The sequence below is a fragment of the Hipposideros armiger genome, unplaced genomic scaffold (assembly GCF_001890085.2).
Source record: "Hipposideros armiger isolate ML-2016 unplaced genomic scaffold, ASM189008v1 scaffold_47, whole genome shotgun sequence".
Lineage (NCBI taxonomy): Eukaryota > Metazoa > Chordata > Mammalia > Chiroptera > Hipposideridae > Hipposideros > Hipposideros armiger.
This window is the reverse complement of record NW_017731397.1, coordinates 1,606,708-1,627,720: the sequence shown is the minus strand read 5'-3', so window position 1 is coordinate 1,627,720 and position 21,013 is coordinate 1,606,708. Positions and strand designations below refer to the sequence as shown.

The window sequence follows — 21,013 nt, the reverse complement described above, 5'->3', positions numbered from 1 at the left end:
GAGAGAGAGAGAGAGAGAGAGAGAGAGAGAGAGAGAGAGAGAGAGAAACAAGCGCCTTCTCCCTCCTGCTAACTTCCAACAGACTTCCTGGAAATCAGAAATACTCACCGCACCCGAGCCCTACGGGTATGAAACCCAGAATGCCAGGAGCCGCACACGCCCGCTCGGGTCGGCATTTCTTTGGCTGGCCGCCGCCCTGGCTACAGGGATTTGGACACATGGACCTGGGGTGGTTGTCTCGCTTGGCACATGCATCTATTTCTCTCGAGCCACTCCTGAAAAGTTGATGGCGCAGGAAGGTCGGGAAGCTTCGAGAGCCGCCTCCCGTTTTCCGCTTCCTTCTGGAGCCAGACGCATAGCTGCCATGGAAAAGCCGGCTAACAATGGGCCGGGGGCCGGGGCCGGGGGCGCGGACTCGTAGCTGGGCTTTGGGAAGGGGGTGAGGGTCTGGGGAGGAGGGAAGGAGAGGTGGACAGAGGAGAGAGGGAGGGGGAGAGGGGAGAAGAGGGAAAAAAAGGAAAAGTAGGAAAGACGGAGGAAGGAAGACAGAGGAGATCAGGTCTAAGATCCAGGAACTGGTTTTGGAAAAGGCGGAGGAGGAAAAAGGAAATAAAGGGGGTGGTGGTTGGGGGGGGGAGAATCCTTGTTCTCTCTCTCTCTCTCTCTCTCTCTCTCTCTCTCTCTCTCTCTCCCTCTCTCTCCCTCTCTCCTCTCTCTCCTCTCTCTTCTCCCAGTGTCATCTCTCCTCTCCCTCTGCTCCTTCCTCCTGCCTTAGCAGAACTTATGTGGCTGGGATGCGGGGCCCTCGGGTGTCAAAACTTTGAAGATTAATGGATTACTTTGTTAATGACTGCAGGCGTCAGACTGAGGTGCTTAAATGATTTGTGAGGTGCGAGGCGTCTTCCCGACAGTCCCAAACAATGCGCGGAGTGTGCGGGGGAGGCAGAGGGCAGCCGCCGGCGGGACCAGCAGCAGGGCTCACACTCGCACACTCTCACACACTCGCACGCACTCTCAGGCGCACACACCAGGTCCTTGCTGATCGGAAGGCAGGCAAGCACCCTCGCCCCCACGCAACTCCCGGGCATCCCCACCCACACCCACATATATGTATTTTTGCCATGAAAAAAGTGTAAATAAAGCCTCTCTGGCCCCCAATGAGGCGTTCCTTCCCGACTTTTTTGGATCAATCAAACAGACAGTGGCTTCTTTTGATTAAAGCCCAAATTGTCATTGGGCAGAAGCAATCATGTGACAGCCAATTCGGTCCAATTTCAACCTTGTCTCCATGAATTCAATAGTTTAATAGTAGCGCGGTCCCCATACGGCTGTAATCAGTGAATTAGAAAAAAAACACCCCAGCAGCGATCTTCTATGATAGATTTTTTTTCCCTCCGCACTCGCCTTTTTCCTGGGCCTCGCCCCCCCAAAGCCCCTCCAGAAGAGGGAACTTTTTCTCCGAGGGGGCTCCAAGGAGAAGGCCATGAATTACGAATTTGAGCGAGAGATTGGTTTTATCAATAGCCAGCCGTCGCTCGCTGAGTGCCTGACATCTTTTCCCCCTGTCGCTGATACATTTCAAAGTTCATCAATCAAGACCTCGACGCTTTCACACTCGACACTGATTCCTCCTCCTTTTGAGCAGACCATTCCCAGTCTGAACCCGGGCAGTCACCCTCGCCACGGCGCTGGCGGCCGCCCCAAGCCGAGCCCCGCGGGCAGCCGCGGAAGTCCGGTGCCCGCCGGCACCCTGCAGCCGCCCGAGTACCCCTGGATGAAGGAGAAGAAGGCGGCCAAGAAAACCGCGCTGCCGCCCGCCTCGGCCGCCGCCGCCGCCACCGGCCCTGCCTGCCTCAGCCACAAAGGTCAGTCCAAAGACTTGGCCCCAGGTCCCGGGACCCTCTTTCCCTTCGGGGCTGCCCCAGAGCGGTTGGGGCGGGGGGGAGGGGAGCGTGGGCTGGGAGAGAAGGCGGAGAGGGAGAGGTGCTTGGCTGCCGTCCCTTCCCCTGTGGGCTCAGAAGTGGGTTTGATGGAGAGAAAAGGCATCCTGCGCTCCACAATGAGACATATATATTTTTAAGAAGAGGGGGGGAAACTTTCCCTAACTTGTGTAATGTGGGATGATTTATTTGAGTTGGAACTGACCTCCTCTTGTCTAGTTGTCCTAGAGTTTGGCTTTTTGACAGTAATGAAGAGTGATAGATCGCTCTTGCTCAGCTAAGCAGCTGATGCATTAATTATAAATTGTGGTGTGGGTAATATAAAGTTTGCTCCCGGATGGAGAGGTTGGGGGGAGCTCCAGGCAGGAATCGGATGGAGGTGGAAGAGATGGGGGTCTTCCCGGGCTGGGCTCCCAGGAAAGGCAGCACAATAGCTCTACTGCATCCAGGGGCGGCCATTTTGTTGCCGTTGATCTTTTCTGCTATATTTATTCTCCAGTGGAATAACCCCGCTCGGACCCCTCCACCTCCAACTGTGCGTGTGTCTCTTGTTGGTTTCCCTTTCCGCAGAATCCCTGGAAATCGCCGATGGCAGCGGAGGGGGCTCCCGGCGCCTGAGAACTGCTTACACCAACACGCAGCTTTTAGAGCTGGAAAAAGAATTTCATTTCAACAAATACCTTTGCAGACCCCGAAGGGTGGAAATTGCAGCGCTGCTGGATTTGACTGAAAGACAAGTGAAAGTGTGGTTTCAGAACCGGAGGATGAAGCACAAGAGGCAGACCCAGTGCAAGGAGAACCAAAACAGCGAAGGGAAATTTAAAAGCCTGGAAGACTCTGAGAAAGTGGAGGAGGACGAGGAAGAGAAGTCGCTCTTTGAGCAAGCCCTTAGCGTCTCCGGGGCACTTCTGGAGAGGGAAGCGTACACTTTTCAGCAAAATGCCCTCTCTCAGCAGCAGGCTCCCAATGGACACAATGGCGACTCCCAAAGTTTCCCAGTTTCGCCTTTAACCAGCAATGAGAAAAATCTGAAACATTTTCAGCACCAGTCACCCACTGTTCCTAACTGCTTGTCAACAATGGGCCAGAACTGTGGCTCTGGCCTAAACAATGACAGTCCCGAGGCCCTCGAGGTCCCCTCTTTGCAGGACTTTAACGTTTTTTCCACAGATTCCTGCCTGCAGCTTTCAGATGCAGTCTCGCCCAGTTTGCCAGGTTCCCTCGACAGTCCCGTAGATATTTCAGCTGACAGCTTTGACTTTTTTACAGACACACTCACCACAATCGACCTGCAGCATCTGAATTACTAAAAACATTAAAGCAAAACAAAGCATTACAAAACAAAAACCCCTTTGACCAGGTGGTTTTGCCTTCTTTTATTCCGAGAGTTGATTTTTATTTTATTTTCTTCTTGACCTACCCTCTCCCTCCTCTAAATGTTGAAGATTTTCTGTTTAGTGATTCCCCTGACCCAGTTTCAGAGGCATCTTTTACAGATTATTTTGGAGTTTTAGTTGTTTTAAATCTAATCCAACAACCCTCTATGTGATTTACTGAAAGCAATATATGAGGCCTGCAAGAAAGTGATCATATAATTGTATCTTCACTTTCTTTTTATTTTTGTATTACATTAGGATGCATTGTCATGCGTATTTTTGGTAGAATAAATTCTCCTTTGCTATAAGTAGCTTTCTTATTTTTTTTCTACCCCTCTTTCTCAAGGCTCCTAACGGTTTCTTTTTCTTCTTTTAGTCTAACTTGGTCAATAAAATTCTGGTCACAATTCATCTTCTTTTTCAATTTTAATATATTTATTAAGGGGACATGTTCAAAATCTTCAATAGACAGCAACAAAAAAAGAAAGCCAGAAAATGGTTAGGGCTTTTGAAAAGTTTTTTTTGTTTTTGTTTTTTAAGGGAATGGATTTGTTCTTTTCAGTGTAGAGGTTCAAGCCATAGATTTAAATTGGTAATAGAAACAGGATTGGGACGCCTCCGAGTTGGGCCAAGCCCAACCTTTTGATAGTGGAGAAATAAAGTGCCTACAGAAACCCCCAACTCCAGGATGAAGGAACGTGGAGTTTCTTTAACAAGCTACCAGTCTCCAGGTCAATAACTAAGTTATGAACAATTCATTTATTTATACACATTTGTTTCAAACATCTACATTCCAACCCCTCCCCCACAAATCCCCGAACATTTTCAGTGTGGTTGATTAGTTTCCCAGCTGTTGATGGCTCCAGGCAAACAGACCTAAAAGACAGAAAAAGAAAAACAAAAAAAAATGATGGTTACTAGCCGGAAAATGCACTTCAGAAAGGGTTCTTTCCAATCCTCTGGGTTAGTCATTCTAGGATTCTTTTTTTCAGGGTCAGAAAAATCAATATTTCATTCTTAAATCTGTTTACATGGCAAATAATGGATCATCAAAGCTTTGAAGTCAGGTTAGCAAGTTGAGATTTAAAATGGAGTGTTTCTGCACCCTAGGTTATAAATTAATCCAGTTTCTAGAAAGAGAGATAAAGCACTTTAAATGAAATATCAATAAAGTCTGATTTAGGGTATGCTACTGGGTTGTTCTGTTTTTTCCCCCCTTTTTATGTCCTTCCCCCATCTTTATTTTTCCCTTGCTGAGTTCTGTTCTGATGGCTACTTACCGTGAGAAAACGCAGCGTGTAAGCAACATGTGTGGGGGGCGGGTTGATTTAAGAAGCCAGCTCTTAACAGCAAAGGCTTGGAAGTTATAATGAAATCGTGATCTTTCTCCATGGGTTTGCTATCTACCTTCCCCCACCCTTTTGCCCCCTAAATCCCGGCAGCGGCGGAGGCGTGTGAGGACCCTGGCGGGTCTTTTGCCCCGGGCGCGGAGCGGAGCAGGGCTGCCCGGCAGCGGCCAGGGCTGAGCCGCTGCTGTTTGCGATTCGTCCTACGCTCATAAATCAAACGCTTTCTATGAATGAGAATGTCATCAAAGAGATCAATTGCAGGAACACATGCACAAATAAAAATCCTCTTACGTATTTGCCGGGGATCCCCGTCCGAAAGCATTAAGTTAGAAGGCGTTTAGTCATAATTCATTTTTATTGCTCTTTTAAAACAACAGCTTGGCTGAGCCGCGTATGCCAGGAACAGCTCGCGGCCTCGGCAGCGGCGTTTTGTCTCCTCCTCGCGCCTTCCCTCTCTAGTAGAAGAACCCTGAAAGAGGCGCTTGGAGCCCAGCAAGCCGCTTGCAGGCGATCATTTAAATAGTGACCAAGCTCGCTTTCCACCCACTCTCCCCGGGCGTTTAAAGGGATTTTAGCTGGAGTCGTAAGGCGCTGGCCTACTTGTCCAGAGGACCAAGGGTCTCCTACCGGGCAGAATGAGCCCCAGGATTTCGTGGGGGCGGGGAACGACCCGAGCTACGGAAGCCTGCGGGCTCGAGGCCAGGGAGGCTGCCTTTGTGAGCAGCGCCGGGAGAGCAGCGCTCAGGGCGGCCAGCCGGGGTGGAGCCGGCTCGGCTGCGAGAGCCCGACCTGCGGGGAGAGGGGAGCAGTGCGCTGAGGCGGGTGGGTCGCCGGCCCAAGTGCCTGCCTGTGTGCCAGTGCAAGCTTTCGATCCCAAGAAATACACCCACCCCTGCTGGCCCTGAAAAGAACCCCGGAGGGAGGAAGAGAGGAGAGCAGAGGCCGAGAACTAGCAGAGGAGGGACAGCGGTTGTGGCAGGGGTGGCTTTGCGGCGCGAGCCCTACGGCCTAGGGGGTCGCGTAAACCCGGGGCCGTGGAGGCCAACAAAGGGGCAGGAATGAGGCAGGGGGGAGAACATACCGACGAGCTTCGGCTCGGGTTGCAGATCGTGCGCAATGCCTGCACGGATCCCCTCATGTCCTGCCTCCACCCCCATAAGTAGCCCCTTCTCTCGCGGTCGCAGGAGGCCTTTACGCTCCCAAAGAAGCTGCCTCCAGGAGGGCCGCCTTGCCTTTTCCCTTCTCCAGGATGAAGTTCCCCAGGTGCTGAAATTGGACCAGGAGTGACCTTTCCTGCCTGTGCTCCCTCTTAACCGTGATTGGGGATGGGTCAAAGGTCACAGAAAAACACCTTTCCTAAAGGAAATGTTTAGGGAAAATGTTTCTTTGCTACTGAGGGAACCCACAGTCAAATGTCTACAAGCGTTTCCCCTCTTGGGAGGACACGTTTTTTGGGGGAACTTCTATATACGGAGAACAGAACTCAGAAGGGTTTTTTTGGGGGGGACTTCTATATGTGGAGAACAGAACGCAGAAACCTGAAAGGCTGACTAAACACATTTGAAATGTGCCTGCCTCAAGCAAACTGGGGAGGGAAAGCTGGAGGGGAGTGGGGACCCTAAATCCACAAAACAATCCTCAGATAAATTTCATTTGTCGAATTCCGAGGTGGTAAACATCAGAGTAATATCTATACAGCATTGGCTGCAAAGCTTCCTGGATGATCTCTGCATTTCTACCTAAGAATGCATCAATTCGCGGCCTCTGTTTGGCCTTTTCTCTCTATAAGCCAAGGGTTGACACGAAACCTAATAGTAAACAGCAATTAACGACCCCGTCAGAATCAGGGTAGGATGAGGGTGATGGAGAACAGGACCCCTGGCCTAGAATGACGCTCAGATTTGCACGTGTCTCTCTCTAGGGTAAGATCTGAAAGTTCAACACACGGAATTACACAGTTACAAAGGGCAGGAGGTGTTGTTGGGGAAGAAGAAAATGTCCCGTCCACCATCAGCCATCTGTCCACCGCCCCTCCCACCTGCCATCCCCCACCCCCAATTCAGACATGCAGTAGAACGGGGGGGGAGGGTGAATAAAGGAAGCTCTACCAATTCCTAACCTTCTCCCTCCAGAAAACGAGAAACGTTGCGGGGGGGGGGTGAGGTGGGGGTGGGAGTTCGGCGTACTTTGTAGGAGCTGTGGTTTCGCCCTTTGAGGCCTCAGCCAGAGCGCGCGGGCTCCTGGGTCTCGGGGAGCCGGCAGATGGCCTGCAGCGCGTGGCCCGGCCCCCACGCTGGCCACGTCCGCTAGCGTCATCTTTCTCCCCCGCCTCCTAACCCTCAAAATCTAGCGGCCGAGCTGCTCTGGATCCCATAGGGCTCCCAGAGCAAAGCCGAGTGGGGAGGAGAAAGGGGCGGAGAGCCAGGAGAGAGGGAGGGCAGACAGCCCCGCGGCCCGGGCCTTTTCCGGCGAGCTCAGCGCGGAGGGCTCACCCAGCTCCCGGGCGTCGAATTACGGAAGCTCCTCATAGCCATGCTGATAGTCAGTGGGGGAGGTGGGGGGGAGGTTGGGGGTGTCGGAGACCCTCCTTGGAGAAGGGAAGTTTCTTTCTTGCCCCCGTCTCCTCCACGCCCTCCCAGCCAGCCCTCTGCGCACTTCCTCTCCATTCCGAGCCTGGAGAGCTGGCGGCCCATCCTTAACCGAAGCCACCATGCTCTGCGCTCCTCACTGCCCCAAGGCACCGCAGCAGGGACTGTGCCGTGAAAGCTCCGGGGGAGCTTGGGCTGCAGTGCTGGCTGGGTTCCTACCCTTCCTGCTCGGCGCGCTCCGATCTCCGGCCCACCGATTCCCGACCCAAGAGAGCACGGAGCCCTTTTACCTTCTCACCTCTTGCCAGTTCATCTTTCTGCGCGCTGTGGGGAAGGGGCGGAGACGAGAGGGGGATGCCTCCCAGCCCCCACCTCCGGGGGGGGGGGCGAGCGAAGTCCGCGCGCGGAAGGCAAGCCTCTGCTCCCCTTCGCCCCAGAGCTCGGAATCTGCCCTTGCAGCCGCCGCAGCTGCTGCCGTTGCCTGGGGGGGCGACTGCGCGTCACCTAGACTGAGGAGCGCCGGGGATTTAAATGCCACTGAAACGGTGATCCATCACTGCGGGAGCCAGCAAACTTTCGCAGGAGGCTCCGCCATTGGCTGACATAGTCACGTGCCCCAGCCGTAGCGCCCTCCGCCCTCCCGCCCCCCCTCTTGCGCACTGTACAATCATATCATTTTTCTTCTCCGGCCCCATGGAGGAAGTGAGAAAGTTGGCACAGTCACCCAGGGCTTCGCAGGACCCGGTCACTCAGTGACAGATGGACAATGCAAAAATGAGCTCCTTCCTGGAATACCCCATCCTCAACGGTGGCGACTCGGGGACCTGCTCAGCGCGAGCCTACCCCTCCGACCATGGAATTACAACTTTCCAGTCGTGCGCGGTCAGTGCCAACAGCTGTGGCGGCGACGACCGCTTCCTAGTGGGCAGGGGGGTGCAGATCAGCCCGCCCCACCACCACCACCACCACCACCACCACCATCATCACCCTCAGACGGCCACCTACCAGACTCCCGGGAACCTAGGGGTGTCGTACTCCCACTCGAGTTGTGGTCCAAGCTATGGCGCGCAGAACTTCGGTGCGCCTTACAGCCCTTACACCTTAAATCAGGAAGCAGAAGTAAGTGGTGGGTACCCCTCGTGCGCTCCCGCTGTTTACTCTGGAAATCTCTCATCTCCCATGGTCCAGCATCACCACCACCAGGGTTATGCCGGGGGCGCGGTGGGCTCGCCTCAGTACATTCACCACTCATATGGACAAGAGCACCAGAGCCTGGCCCTGGCCACGTATAATAACTCCTTGTCCCCTCTCCACGCCAGCCACCAAGAAGCCTGTCGCTCCCCTGCATCAGAGACGTCTTCTCCAGCGCAGACCTTTGACTGGATGAAAGTCAAAAGAAACCCTCCCAAAACAGGTCAGTCTTGCCATTTCGTGGATGTCCCTTGATGATTGTGGAAGGAGTTTGTATGTTTAGTTTCCAAGGAAAATTAATGATTTTTTTTAAACTCTTGCTAATCACCGGTGGTATAGGGCGTGGGGAGATTGCGCTGGTGTTTTGGGGCAAAGGAGCGTCTGGGACTGTTGTGTTTTCAGAGGGGCTGAGTGTTAGAGGTTCTGGAAGTAGGAAGTGGGGAGGTGTGTGTGCGGGGGAATTCTGTTAATATCTATAGGCTCCATTAATCAGCGGTCTGACCACGCTAATGGTTGACTTCAGATTAACACTTTACACCTCATCACTCACCCTCACCAGACTGGTGTGTGTTGTGAAATTCTTGATCTCCCTTTTACCTGAATGTTATTCTGAAGCTGTAGGGGATCTCATATTGATTGTAACAATTGTACCTTTTTCTCTCATCGCTTCCCACCCTGTCCCCAGGGAAAGTTGGAGAGTATGGCTACGTGGGTCAACCCAATGCGGTGCGCACCAACTTCACCACCAAGCAGCTCACGGAGCTGGAGAAAGAGTTCCACTTCAACAAGTACCTGACGCGCGCCCGCAGGGTGGAGATTGCCGCTTCCCTGCAGCTCAATGAAACCCAGGTGAAGATTTGGTTCCAGAATCGCCGAATGAAGCAGAAGAAACGAGAGAAGGAGGGCCTCTTGCCCATCTCTCCCACCACCCCGCCGGGAAGCGAGGAGAAGGCCGAGGAATCCTCAGAGAAGTCCAGCTCCTCGCCCTGCGTTCCTTCCCCAGGGTCTTCTACCTCAGACACTTTGACTACCTCCCACTGAGGCCAGCCCAGCCCCAGACCCCGCAGCCCAGGCCACTCCTGGGCTGGGACTTCTTACCAAAGCACATTCTTAGCTTATCTTCCTTTCCATTTGCAGTCTCTCTCTTTCTGATCCTATCTGGGGAGCTCCTGGGCAGGATAATGTGTTTCCAGAGAATTCTGCACTAGAGGCTTGATCTGGGGGATGGGATGAGGTGGAGGGTGTTAACTCCTTAGTGCAGATTGGGTGCCAGCATTAATTTTCTGATGGCTCCTAACACCCCTCCCTACTTTTTGGAAATTTCCACAGAACCTACTGTTCCTTTCAGATGCCCTTTGGAAAATAGTCTCCTTTGCCAGCAGAAACATGTCAGAGGGAGGCCTCTCATATTTTATCTATTTGTATATTTACAGTTCTCTCCTACTTTGACCTCAGAGAATGATAGAGAGGAGAGAGTCCAAGAGCTCATGAAGAAGAGATGCACTATGAACGTGTTTACACAATTCATTTTTTTAATTTAATTCACTTTCATGTGTGTGAGTTTGCTGGTTGTAAATACTTTGTCCTGAGAGATTTATCTTTATACAGATTTTTTAGAGATGTTTAGAGTAAGTGACTAAAACAGGGTGGGCAAACTCTCAAAGCTGGTACAATTTTATATGTGATTGTAGGTTAAAGAATAAAAGCCCTCATTTCAACTCAATCAGATGCCTCAGAGGGTAGCCTCAATTGTTCTGTTAGTGAGTTAAGAAAGCCTGCAGAACACAAGGTTCAGAAACCTTGCTTCCTGTGCTTATGTCTCTCCTCATCCCCACCCCTTTCTTGTTTATCTGGCCACACTATTTAAACTCTGTGCTGGATTATTCGGAACCTAAAGGTATTATTCAAAGGAGCTTCTTCCTTCCACAGTTGTCTTAGCTGGATATAGTGTATTTTCAGCTCAATTGTTAATGTGATGGATGGCACAATGAATGTATATTTTGTGTGATTCGTGGATAGTCTTTTGCATGTCGCACAATGTTTTGATGTCCCTGGAGTACTACACTGAGTTCTATCAGTTATCCTTTGTGAGCCTATTATGATATTCCCCATTTCCTGTACAATCATGAACAGCTCTGAGATCCTGGAGTGTTGTGATCCAGAGTAGAGTTTACGGGTCTTAAGATGTCTGTAATAAATATATTCAAGTTTCAGATATGCTTAAGCATCCATGTGTTTGGCTTGGCTACTATTTGTTGGTTCCTACAAAGTTGGCTCATTTCATGTGGAAAAGGGGAGACAGGTGGTGTGCATTTTCAAGGAGGTGAGACTTTCCTTGAAAAAAAAAAAAGTAAATGCTTTCTAATATGTAGCTGAAGCTTCCCCATGAGGGTAATTGCACCTGACCAATGTCAACAAGAAGCTGATTTTCTTTCAAATAACAACAGCTCCTTTATTATAATCAAAGTTCATAATGGAAAAAATGGTGAAGAAATTTATGAAGCAGATCTATTTTTGAAACAAACATGGGTACTTCCTGGGTCAAGTGCTAACCTTTTCACCTCCAACTGAATGTTGACGTATATATAAACAGAACCCCCTTCAAAAGCCAAAACTCTTCAATCAGTCTTTCCTCACATCAGTGAATCAAAAGCTAAGACATGCACATTTAATTAGCTCCAGTATAAAGCTGTTTGAAGATGCACTCCCTCCCCCCCATGCTTCTTCCTTCTTTTTAGATTATCAGTGTTTCAATATATTCTACCCTTTAAATTGAGTGTGGTCACTTTCCAGTAAACCCTTGTATACTTCCTCCCATTCCTCCTGTCCATATCTATCCCTTCCCTGCACCCTCTACATGCCTCCCCTCCCCACTTTTAGATTACACATCTCATTCCCAGCAGATCCAGCTTTGATTTCATAGCCATCGTGGCTGTAATGGGTCCTCAGTTCTAATTCCATGCCACATATGCCTGAAAAAAAAAAGTTTTTCTTTTCTTCTTTGGGCTCAACAGGTTTTTCCAGGTGAATCTGTGGAAGTCATGCTAAAATCCATTTCAGTATTCAAGTCGCTTATGACCAAGGCATGTGTCTGTTCTCAAACAGAGAATGCCAGCAAATCAAAGAGTTCCAAGTGGCTCTCCTGGATTCCTTAACACTTTTCCTTCACTTTCGCACATTTTTAGAGGCTTTAATTTTAGCCCCAAGGGTAGAGCAAAAATTTTACAGCATCACAACAAATACAGACATATGACTTCCTTCCTCTCCAAAGGGTGTTTTACAAAGGATGGGCTAGGTGGGAGGAGGAAATCCTATAAAAACTCAAAATTTGCAGGCCCCCCTAGAGCACCCATGAGATTTCCTGTACTTCCCTGTCAAAGGGGACAAGCCTGGACTTTGCAGGCACAGTTGCTGCGGCCATATCAAGGGCAACCAGTGCCCTCCCCTCGGCTCCTGGGTTGGGGGTTGCCTCTAAAAGACTCAAGTGGATGGAGAAGAACTTCAAAGTCGGTCAGCTCTTTCTTTCATTTCCCCTCGCCTGGCCTTATACAGTATCTTTTGTTTATTAGTGTAAGGCCACACAGCAAAACAGATGGCTGGTTTCCAAATACTTTAATGTGCTAAAGTGTAATTTGCATGCCACTGCCGAGATTTCAATATCTAAAAGCGGGGCCTGACCTGCTGGAATCCCGGAGATTTCAGTCTTCAAGGTGGTGGTTTAAATGTAGCTGAGAGAGAAAACGATAAATTATGGGTAAACATCTCAAGCCTTCTTTAGGTCATGGAATAAATCAGTTAATAAGCAATGCATTTAGGAAACATTAATATACCTTTCAACAAGAAAAACATTTGTATCTTTTAGTTGTCCCAATCGATTAAATCAAAGGCGCTTAACACATCCTAATTTCAAGGTCTCTTTTTTTCTATTTTGGTCTCTGAGGAGTGCAGTTAGCTCCCTGAACAATGATAGCAACCGAGAAACAGAAAATAACATTTTATTGATACATTAAGAAAAAGACAACAGTCTCAATTAGGAAGTTGGGATAAATGCAATATAAAATTCTAGTTTTCCAATGCCTTTTCCTCACTTCCCTCACATTCATGCAAAGTACTCCCAAAATTCAGGGTATCCCTAAACCAGGCTGAGTTAAGATCTTGCTGTAGCTCTGAAGTCTGCTCTCCGCTTCACCTTTGAAAGTTTGCTTTTGGAGGCTCTTCAGATGCCCGTGGTGTTTTCCTCTGAAGCAATCAGATTCAAACCGATCAATATTTACTCAGTCTGAAAGGGTTGTTGAAAAGGCTGCTAACAACAAACTGCTTAGCTGCTCACCCCTGTTTAATCTCAGGTTCACAGAAAGTTCAAGAAGAGATGAATGCAGTGATGGGTCACTTTAGAATGAGTCCCAGCGGTTTATCTGAGCTCTCCGCTACAGGCAACAATTCTAGTTCCATCCCTCTTTGGGAAAGGGGCAACTTTCCTATTATTCTTTTGCTAAACAGTGTTTACTAGAAAGTTAAAAAACTTTCATCCCCCTTCCTGGCTCTTGTTTTGGGAGGGGGGAAGAGGAGCTTCCAGTTTTCCTTCTCTTGCCTCCTCCTCCAGCTTTTTTACCAATCCTCTAGGTTTCATTCGACTTAAAATAAATGACATTGAATATTTAAAAAACGTTAAATTAGCCTGACAGAAAAGATCCGATTTATTTTAGATGCCACGAGCTATGAAATGAAGCTTTTTGGGCCATTAGAGTTTATCTTCTTTGCAAAAGTACAGGGCAAGATTGAATTGAAATCCATTTGCGTTTGAGTAATATCGACAATCAGAGCCCCAATATCCATTTGAAATGACTGTTTAGACAGGAGTTGCGGCGTGGGGAGTGAGAAGGGGGAATTGACTTGTGCAGAAGCAGATACCTCAGGTGGAAAGTCAACTTTAAAATTTTACGCCGTCCTAGTACACGAATTACTGAGATGAAAAAGACCCAAGGAAGCCAGTGGGGAATGGTGGGAGAAGACACTGGACACTGAAGCTAATTGCTACAGCTCTTCAGAGGTCAAAGTTCATGTAATCACTGCATAAATGCATACTAAATAGGGATTTATTAAGCTTTTCTGATGGCTGGGCACGTCTGTGGAAAAAAAAACAAGAAAAAAAAAACCCGATCACTGCTGTTTGTGTTTCTTCCTGGAGAATAATCGTTCTTGCAGTAGAAACTCTAGGAGCCTGAGTCTTTAATTTACTATTTTGAATGACGGGCAAACCTTCTGTTTTACAATTTTGAAATTGGTGCATGGACAGCATCTTTCTTTTTTGTTGGATGGGACTGTAAGATACGTCTCTAACTCTTAGAAATACTATGGCTTTTTCAATACACACAAGGACACAAGTTAACATGTCCCTATCAGATAAGCTACTCCTAGATGGCTAACTTCGGTGACTCTCTGCTGCAGATAAGACTACTTTTTGTCTGAATCCTGAGAGGACACAAAAGTCCTGCCTGAGGACTACTTGTGCCTAAATGTCCGGAATTGAAAGGGACCCATTAGCCAACCTTTCATGTTAATGAATCAGAAAGACAAGGCAACCAGCGTGGATTGATTTCACTTTGAGCCCATAGGACTTATACTTCCGTAATAAAAATCAGGCTGGCTTAGAACCTGACTAGTGCACTTCTTAATTCTAAATTGCAGATTTGATTTTGCTCCTTCTCATTTATTCTACATGATTTGTTTCAGGCTGGATATTGTTTATGTCTTTCCACTTCTGGTTTACTAGCCACCCAGAGTCAAGTCCTTGATTTTGAGGCCATCAGGATTAATGAACCTTTGAGACAACCTCCTAGTTGAACCTTTCTGCCATCTTGCTTGGACAATAAAATGTTGGTCTACTTGCTGTTAAAGACATATGCTCTTAAAATATGAAAACAAAGCGAGAGAGAGTAGGTAAAATTCAACACATATTTTTGTTGTTTTTAAACCTAGACTAGGGAAGAATAAATGAAAGAGGAGAGGCCTGCACCCAGGTTCAACTTCCATTAAATGGTCAAGAGGTATCAGCAAGGAAGGGCTTAGAGATGCAAGACATATTCCAGGAGGTGTCTTTGTCTTCACCCTGAATCATTTTTGTTTGTTTCTGTTTGGTTTGTGGCACAGCATAGCCTCCTGTATTGTTCTGGTCCACACTTCTTAATTTTATCTATGACCTGCTCATGTACCACACACACACACACACACACACACACACACACACACACACACACACACACACAAGTGCCAGCCCACACAATTAAAGTTTTCTCACAACACGACTTTCCACACATTCCTTCAATCAATCTCAGCAGAATCTGCTGCCCAAAGGGCCATTTATGGCTGTCATTGTTTGAAAAGCTGAACTGGAATCCCTAGAGTTTTAGAGCCTTATTTTTAATAACACCAGTCATCAAATATCACTGACCTTTGATTGCAGAACTGCAAACCAAATATCAATTAAGCAACTGCTCCGCAGACGCTAGCCTATGAACTTTATTATTATTTTTTAAAACCAATCTCAAGCCCCAATTGCATCCTGCAAAAGATTTTGGAAAGATTGCATTTTGGATTTATTGGAAATAAGCGAAAAGACCAATGTCTCTTTTTCAACATTTTCAGACACAACAAAAATATGTCTCCATTTTTTTAAACAGCCCATTACATTTTTTTATTATTAAAAATATGTTTGTAAAACGTCTAGTCACAAGGCTAATCTGTAGAAACCAGATTGTTTTGCGTTTTCATTTTAGGCTTGGGTTGTTACTTTAGGGGGGGAAAAATACGCAACTGCTTGCAACAGAAAATAAAGGAAATTATTATGGAATGAGTTTTCTTTCTCTTTAAACTGGGATACTTTTTTAACCGCGCTGGACAGTTTACAAATGATGACCTGCTTCCTTTTAAAAGAAAAATCTTCTCAGTACCATAACGAGAATGCAGAAAGCAATGATTTAAAATGGTAGCGCCCCCCCCGCCCCCCCACCTAATATCAGCAATACAGTTCCGGGAAATTCTCCATCCCGAAGAACAAATGGGGTCCTTCCTTCAGGACGTGCAGGGCAGCCGCCGGAGCCCGGGAAGCTGCGGCCGCGCGAACTCGGGCGCCGCCGGCGTGGCGTCGGGAGCGGCGATCAGCACCGGCCCCGGGGCGGCCGGGCGGGTGCAACCGTCTCGGGAGGACGCTTCGGTCTTCGCGGCCCCGCAGGGTGGATGGAGGGGAGCCCCGACGCCAAGGTTAAGACGACTTTCCCGCCTTGGCTTCCCCACCTTCTCTCTCCGAATTGCTCTGCAAACGCCGCCTCTCCCTTTCTCACGGCCCCGGACCCACGCGGAGCACGGAGGGAGCTGCGTCCCGGCCCTGCCCGGGGTGCGGGCTTCGCGGTCCCGGGCGGCCGGCGGCCTGCGCGGTTCCCAGCGGGAGCCCGGGGGGTGGGTTGAAAGTGACTGGGGCCTGAGTCGGGGCACATCCGCTGAGGCTGCGAAAGGCTCCGCTTTGTCTCAAGGGACCACTAGGCCTCACGGTTCCCCCTTCTTTTCCCGCCAGCATCGCCCCGCTTCCAGGTGATCCGGGAAGGAAACGCTGGAGCCGAGAGGTGGGGCCGTAGGGGGCCGCCTGGCTCCTCCAGGTGAGGGCCTCGAGGGCTCCCATCCCGCCCACCTAGCAGAGAGGACAGAACTTTTCCTCCCGGGGAGAAGAAACGCAGGTCGGATGCCGAGCCCCCTAGTTCATCTTCTTAAGATTTGAAAGGGGGAGGGATATTTTACTTCCTGCCTGGTCCCTCCTTCCTAGATATTTTCAAAATACATTGAATTGAGTAACATTCATTTCCCTTCTAGTTCAACTTAGATATTTTGAAAGGTAGAGGTGGGGGGTGCAGGTGTGCTGAGTAGAAGTTTCTAAATGTCCAGGTGTGATGAGTAGACGTTTCTAAACGTGCAGGTGTGCTGAGTAGAAGTTTCTAAACATTGGATGTTCGTAGAGAGGCTAGTGCCCTCTAGCCATTGAAACATCCTTCTCAGATGTCCTCACACGCAGTTGTAGAGTCAAACCCTGCCTCGCCTCAAGTCTCACTTCTCTCTGGAAAGTTTTCTGTACGCTTCCCACCCTTTCAGCTGAGCATCTTCTCAGGACTCCACCGTTTACACAGGAAGCTTTGTTATACGACACCTAACTGGGATCGTGAACTAGACTGTCCGTGTGTGTGAGTCTTGACTCCCGGGACAGGATCTCAAGCTTCTTGAGGGCAGGGCCCTTGACTGCAGTAACATGAGATCATCCCTGTAGGATACTTAACCTTTCTATGCTTTCAGATTCTTAAACTATAAACTAAGGGGACTATTCTTGTTGACTTGTAAAATTTATGTGGTTTTATGTTGACTAAATTTTTATGTGGTTTTTCAGTATCCTGAAAATCTGGTATTTATTCAGGATTGCTCTGAGCCAAGTGATGTCAAATACTGTCAAATACTTTACATACATTAACTCATTTAATCCTTACTCAGCCCCAAGAATGAGGCATTTTTATTATCTTGGTTTTACAGATAAGGAAATGGAGGGGTACAAGATGTTAAATAACTTGTCCACTAAACCCAGAGGCCAAACTCTTACCCACTTTGTTGTAGTGCTTCTCCTCAAGGCTAACTGTACAAATCCTCTACAAAGAGTTATCAAGCTATCAGTCATTGTTGGTACAGGTACTATAAGTGGGTAATTGCTTACTGGTCAAGAATTAGAGAGCTGGAGAAACGGACGGTTTAATATCAGACTTATGTGCAAACTGTGGCTACACATTCTTGGGAAAATAAGCAAGTGACAAATATTTGAGTGAAAACAAAGCTAAAGAGAGGTCAAAATTAACAATAAAGTCAATAAAAGGACTACTTTAACAATAAAAGACTTTTTCCATATCTGACACTAATTAATTAAGGGAACTCTTTGCAGACAGAAGAAAGATATCCTTTATATTCACAAGTTATATCTGTGGCATGCCCAACATGTGGACAAAAATGGAAATATTCAATATAAAATGCAGATGTTTTATCTCTATGAAAGCCAGCATCCATATGGCCGGAAACATTTGAATGCATGATATTTCACACCCCCCAACCCCACCAGTTTTCATTTGGTTATTTTGTGTACTGCAATTCCAGTCACAATTTACATTTGAAGAAAAAAAGATGAGAATAATTCCTGTTCACACAAAAGGGCTAGTCCTCATAGTTTACCACTTAGCTGCTCTTGAATAAGAAGAACCAGAAGAACCAGGTTCAACAAGAATTTGAAGGGATGCATTATGAGGCCTAAAAAGAGCCAGTTAGTCTCAGAACTCAATTTGCACAAAGTCAGATTAAGAGTTGTATGTAGGAGAACATACTTTGCTTTCTCCTACTTCTCTAACTTTTATAGGTAAACAAGGGCTTGGCATAATTACAAACATAACAATATTACCAATATTATTTAGTTACGGAATGACAGAAAGTAAGACAAGAAGAGACATTAGAAGTCATCTAATCTGGCTTTTTTTATTTTACAGGTGAAGAAACTGAGGCCCAGAAAGGTGCTAGCAGCAATAGTGGGAAGAAAAAAATATTTGTTTATATCTTTAATATAAATGTAAGTGGATATTAAAAATGGCAGCCAAAAATTAATCTTGGGCTAGATATTAATAACATTAATAATTACTTTATTAAGTATAGTAATTATAGTAATTAATTACAATAATAATGAACTACTGAAGATCTAAAAGTTATTATGAGTAAGCAGGTTTGAATAATGAGTTATATGGCCAGAGGGTTTCTTCCTACCTGCTTACCTCTATGAATCCTACAGACAGAGCAAGCGCTCAGATCCCTTCTATCCTACCAGTAAAGAGAAACTGGCTAATCCATTTTATTTCTTCCTTTTCAAAAATTCTTTGTATGTTTTGACAGGTGAGACAGAATAAACCAAGAAGGAAGCCAAGCTTCTTAATTGCCCTGCCCCAGCCACTCAGATGGCATGTTAGCTTCCTGGTTGCTGCTTGATTCAGGCACAATGGAAGCAGAGGGAACCTTCTGGCTTCATTGATGTGCTTCCTTTGGACCACAGGACTTGCAATTCATTACCTTAAATAAAAAATATTCCTTCTATGAGAGATATTTAGACTTTAGCAAGTTGTGACAACTCATTTTCTAAAGTGTATTTTTTCAATTACAGTTGACATACAATATTATATTCTTTTCAGGTGTACAACATAGTCATTAGACATTTATATACCTTATGAAGTGATCACCCCGATAAGTCTAGTACCCATCTGACACCATACACAGTTATTGTAATATTACTGACTAAATTCCCTGTGTTGTACTTTACATCCCTGTGACTGTTTTTATAACTGGCAATTTGTACTTCTTTTTTTTTTTAAAAGATTTTATTGGGGAATTGGGGGAGGGGAACAGCGTTGGGGAATTGGGAAAGGGGAACAGACAAGTTGCTGTCCTTTGGTTCTTCAGTCTAGTTGTGGAGGACGTCGCTTCACTGGCCCATGTTGGTATTATCATTGTGCTCTTCCCTGGTGAGGCAGTCGTTCAGCGGCCATTGGACAGTGCTCACGGTGGCTCCCAACAGCTCACGAAAGCTCACACCTGCTGCCGGCCAGTCCCACTGCAGCCTATGCCATCACTGTCTACTTACAGCAGCCCAGCTCCAGGTCGAGCTGTTGTTCACCATCTTAGCTGTAGAGGGTGCAGTGTCACTGGCCCTCATGTGGGATCTGAACTGGGGTCCTGCTGCTCATAGTTGGTTCCAAAGCCAACTCTTAACCAACGTGCCACTTGGCCGGCCCAATTTGTACTTCTTAATCCCTTTCAAATACCACATGATTTCACTTAGAATTGAGCAAAATAAACAAAATAAATGAACAAACAAAACAGAAACAAACTCATGGACAAAGAGAACAAATTGATGGTCGCCAGATGGAGGGAGGTTGGGGGGGGGATGCATTAAAAAAGTGACAACTTATTTTTTTATGTTAACTTTGACTGAAGGCTTTCTTTGTAACAGATGCTGAGTTAAGAGTTTTATATGCGTTATCTTGGTATAATTATCTCTGTAAGGCCACAGCCTTATGCACACATAAGATTAGCAGCTTTATGAGGTGGGTTTTATTATCCCCTTTCACAGATGGAGAAACTGAAGCTTAAGTATTTTCTGTAAGTTCCTCACCATCACATAGTGAGTGAGTAATAAAGTTGGACTTTGCAGCCTATGCATCTATTCCTTACATGTTGAAGCCTCTTATCTTAAGAATGTGAGTGTAATTAAGACTAACTTTAAGTTTAATTTCCCATTGAAAGTGATTATATTTTAGGAGCCTGATGTTAGGTTGCTATAAATATGTTATATATGTACACTATGACTTATCTTAGTTTTTAAAAAATAAAAAACCTGAGAATATATAACTATACATGTGCATAGAAAATGGTTTCTTTTTCTTTTTTTTTTTTTTTTTTAAAGATTTTTATTGGGCAATTGGGGGATGGGAACAGTGCTGGGGAATTAGGGGAAGGGGAACAGACAAGTTGCTGTCATTTTGTTCTTCAGTCTAGTTGTGGAGGACGTTGCTTCACTGGCCCAAGTTGGCACCATCATTGCGCTCTTCCCGGGCGAGGCACATCAGTCGCCGGCTTCTGGACGGCGGCTCACTGCGGCTGCTGGCCGCTCACGCTGGCTGCTGGCTACACACGGTAGCCCATGGCAACCACAGGGGCTGCAGCCTACGCCATCGCCGGCGACTCATGGCAGCCCAGCTCCAGGTTGAGCTGTTGTTCAGCATCTTAGCTGTGGAGGGCAGTGTCACTGGCCCTCATATGTGGGATCCGAACCGGGGCCCTCTGGCGTCCCAAGCCAGTTCTTAACCATCGCGCCACTCGGCCGGCCCCGAAAATGGTTTATTTTTCTATCTAGGGTTTTATTGCTGACAGAATTGAGGCTTTTGGAATAACAATGACTTTCTTTAACTAGTCATGGTGTAGTGAAAAGATAGAATGGTTGTAAAATATTATAAAAAGTAAAATTATTATAGAAAGGAAAAAACTCACCTACCATTACATTCCCCCAAATATAGTTGTTTCCTATAGTGCAGTCTTTGTCCTTATGCTTTTACTTAGAAGCAATTATTGTGTGTCACATTTTGAATTCTACTTGTTTCCACCTATGTTATGTCATAAACCTTATCTGTATTTATGTGGCATATTTTTTAATTTGAAGATTGGTGTATGTACCAGTACTTATTGCCTCAGATATCTTTTTTTTCTTATATTTCCCCCTCTCATTTTTTCTTTCTTATTTGAGAGTGACATGAAGGCAGCCAGTCCAGTCTGTGATTGAGCATCTATAATGGGGTGAGGTGTATGAGTGGTTTGGTACCTATCAGCTGCAGGTGCCTGTGAGAGGCACCTATAAATTTGCTCTCCCGCTCTAGGAATTCCTTCTGGCTTCACCTCTTCCTGACCTCCACTAACTGCCCCTCCCCCCACTTGGAACTTCTGTTCTCATCTCCTTA

General features: G+C 47.0%; 2 protein-coding genes and 2 long non-coding RNA genes across 5 annotated transcripts; 3 read left to right on the top strand and 1 right to left on the bottom strand.

Annotated features, from left to right (window-relative positions):
* Positions 1–721: 721 nt before the first annotated feature.
* Positions 722–3,627, top strand: HOXA2 (homeobox A2). Its single transcript, XM_019639858.1, has 2 exons — positions 722–1,865; positions 2,511–3,627. Exons 1-2 carry the CDS (start codon positions 1,484–1,486, stop codon positions 3,248–3,250), a joined length of 1,122 nt encoding a protein of 373 aa, XP_019495403.1. The 5' UTR covers positions 722–1,483; the 3' UTR covers positions 3,251–3,627.
* A 429-nt stretch (positions 3,628–4,056) lies between these two features.
* LOC109381317 (uncharacterized) lies at positions 4,057–7,786 on the bottom strand. The gene is made up of 2 exons (XR_002123696.1): positions 7,552–7,786; positions 4,057–4,192 (listed from the first exon to the last, which is right to left on the bottom strand). It is a non-coding gene; the product is annotated as an uncharacterized LOC109381317 (long non-coding RNA).
* A 131-nt stretch (positions 7,787–7,917) lies between these two features.
* Positions 7,918–10,647, top strand: HOXA1 (homeobox A1). Of its 2 annotated transcripts, XM_019639861.1 has the most exons (3): positions 7,918–8,372; positions 8,573–8,667; positions 9,130–10,647. In XM_019639861.1, exons 1-2 carry the CDS (start codon positions 8,013–8,015, stop codon positions 8,630–8,632), a joined length of 420 nt encoding a protein of 139 aa, XP_019495406.1. In that variant the 5' UTR covers positions 7,918–8,012; the 3' UTR covers positions 8,633–8,667; positions 9,130–10,647. The 2 variants fall into 2 exon arrangements, with proteins under 2 accessions (XP_019495406.1, XP_019495404.1); XM_019639859.1 differs by having other exon boundaries at positions 7,923–8,667.
* A 4,837-nt stretch (positions 10,648–15,484) lies between these two features.
* Positions 15,485–18,046, top strand: LOC109381371 (uncharacterized). Its single transcript, XR_002123711.1, has 3 exons — positions 15,485–15,704; positions 16,015–16,096; positions 18,005–18,046. It is a non-coding gene; the product is annotated as an uncharacterized LOC109381371 (long non-coding RNA).
* Positions 18,047–21,013: the final 2,967 nt, after the last annotated feature.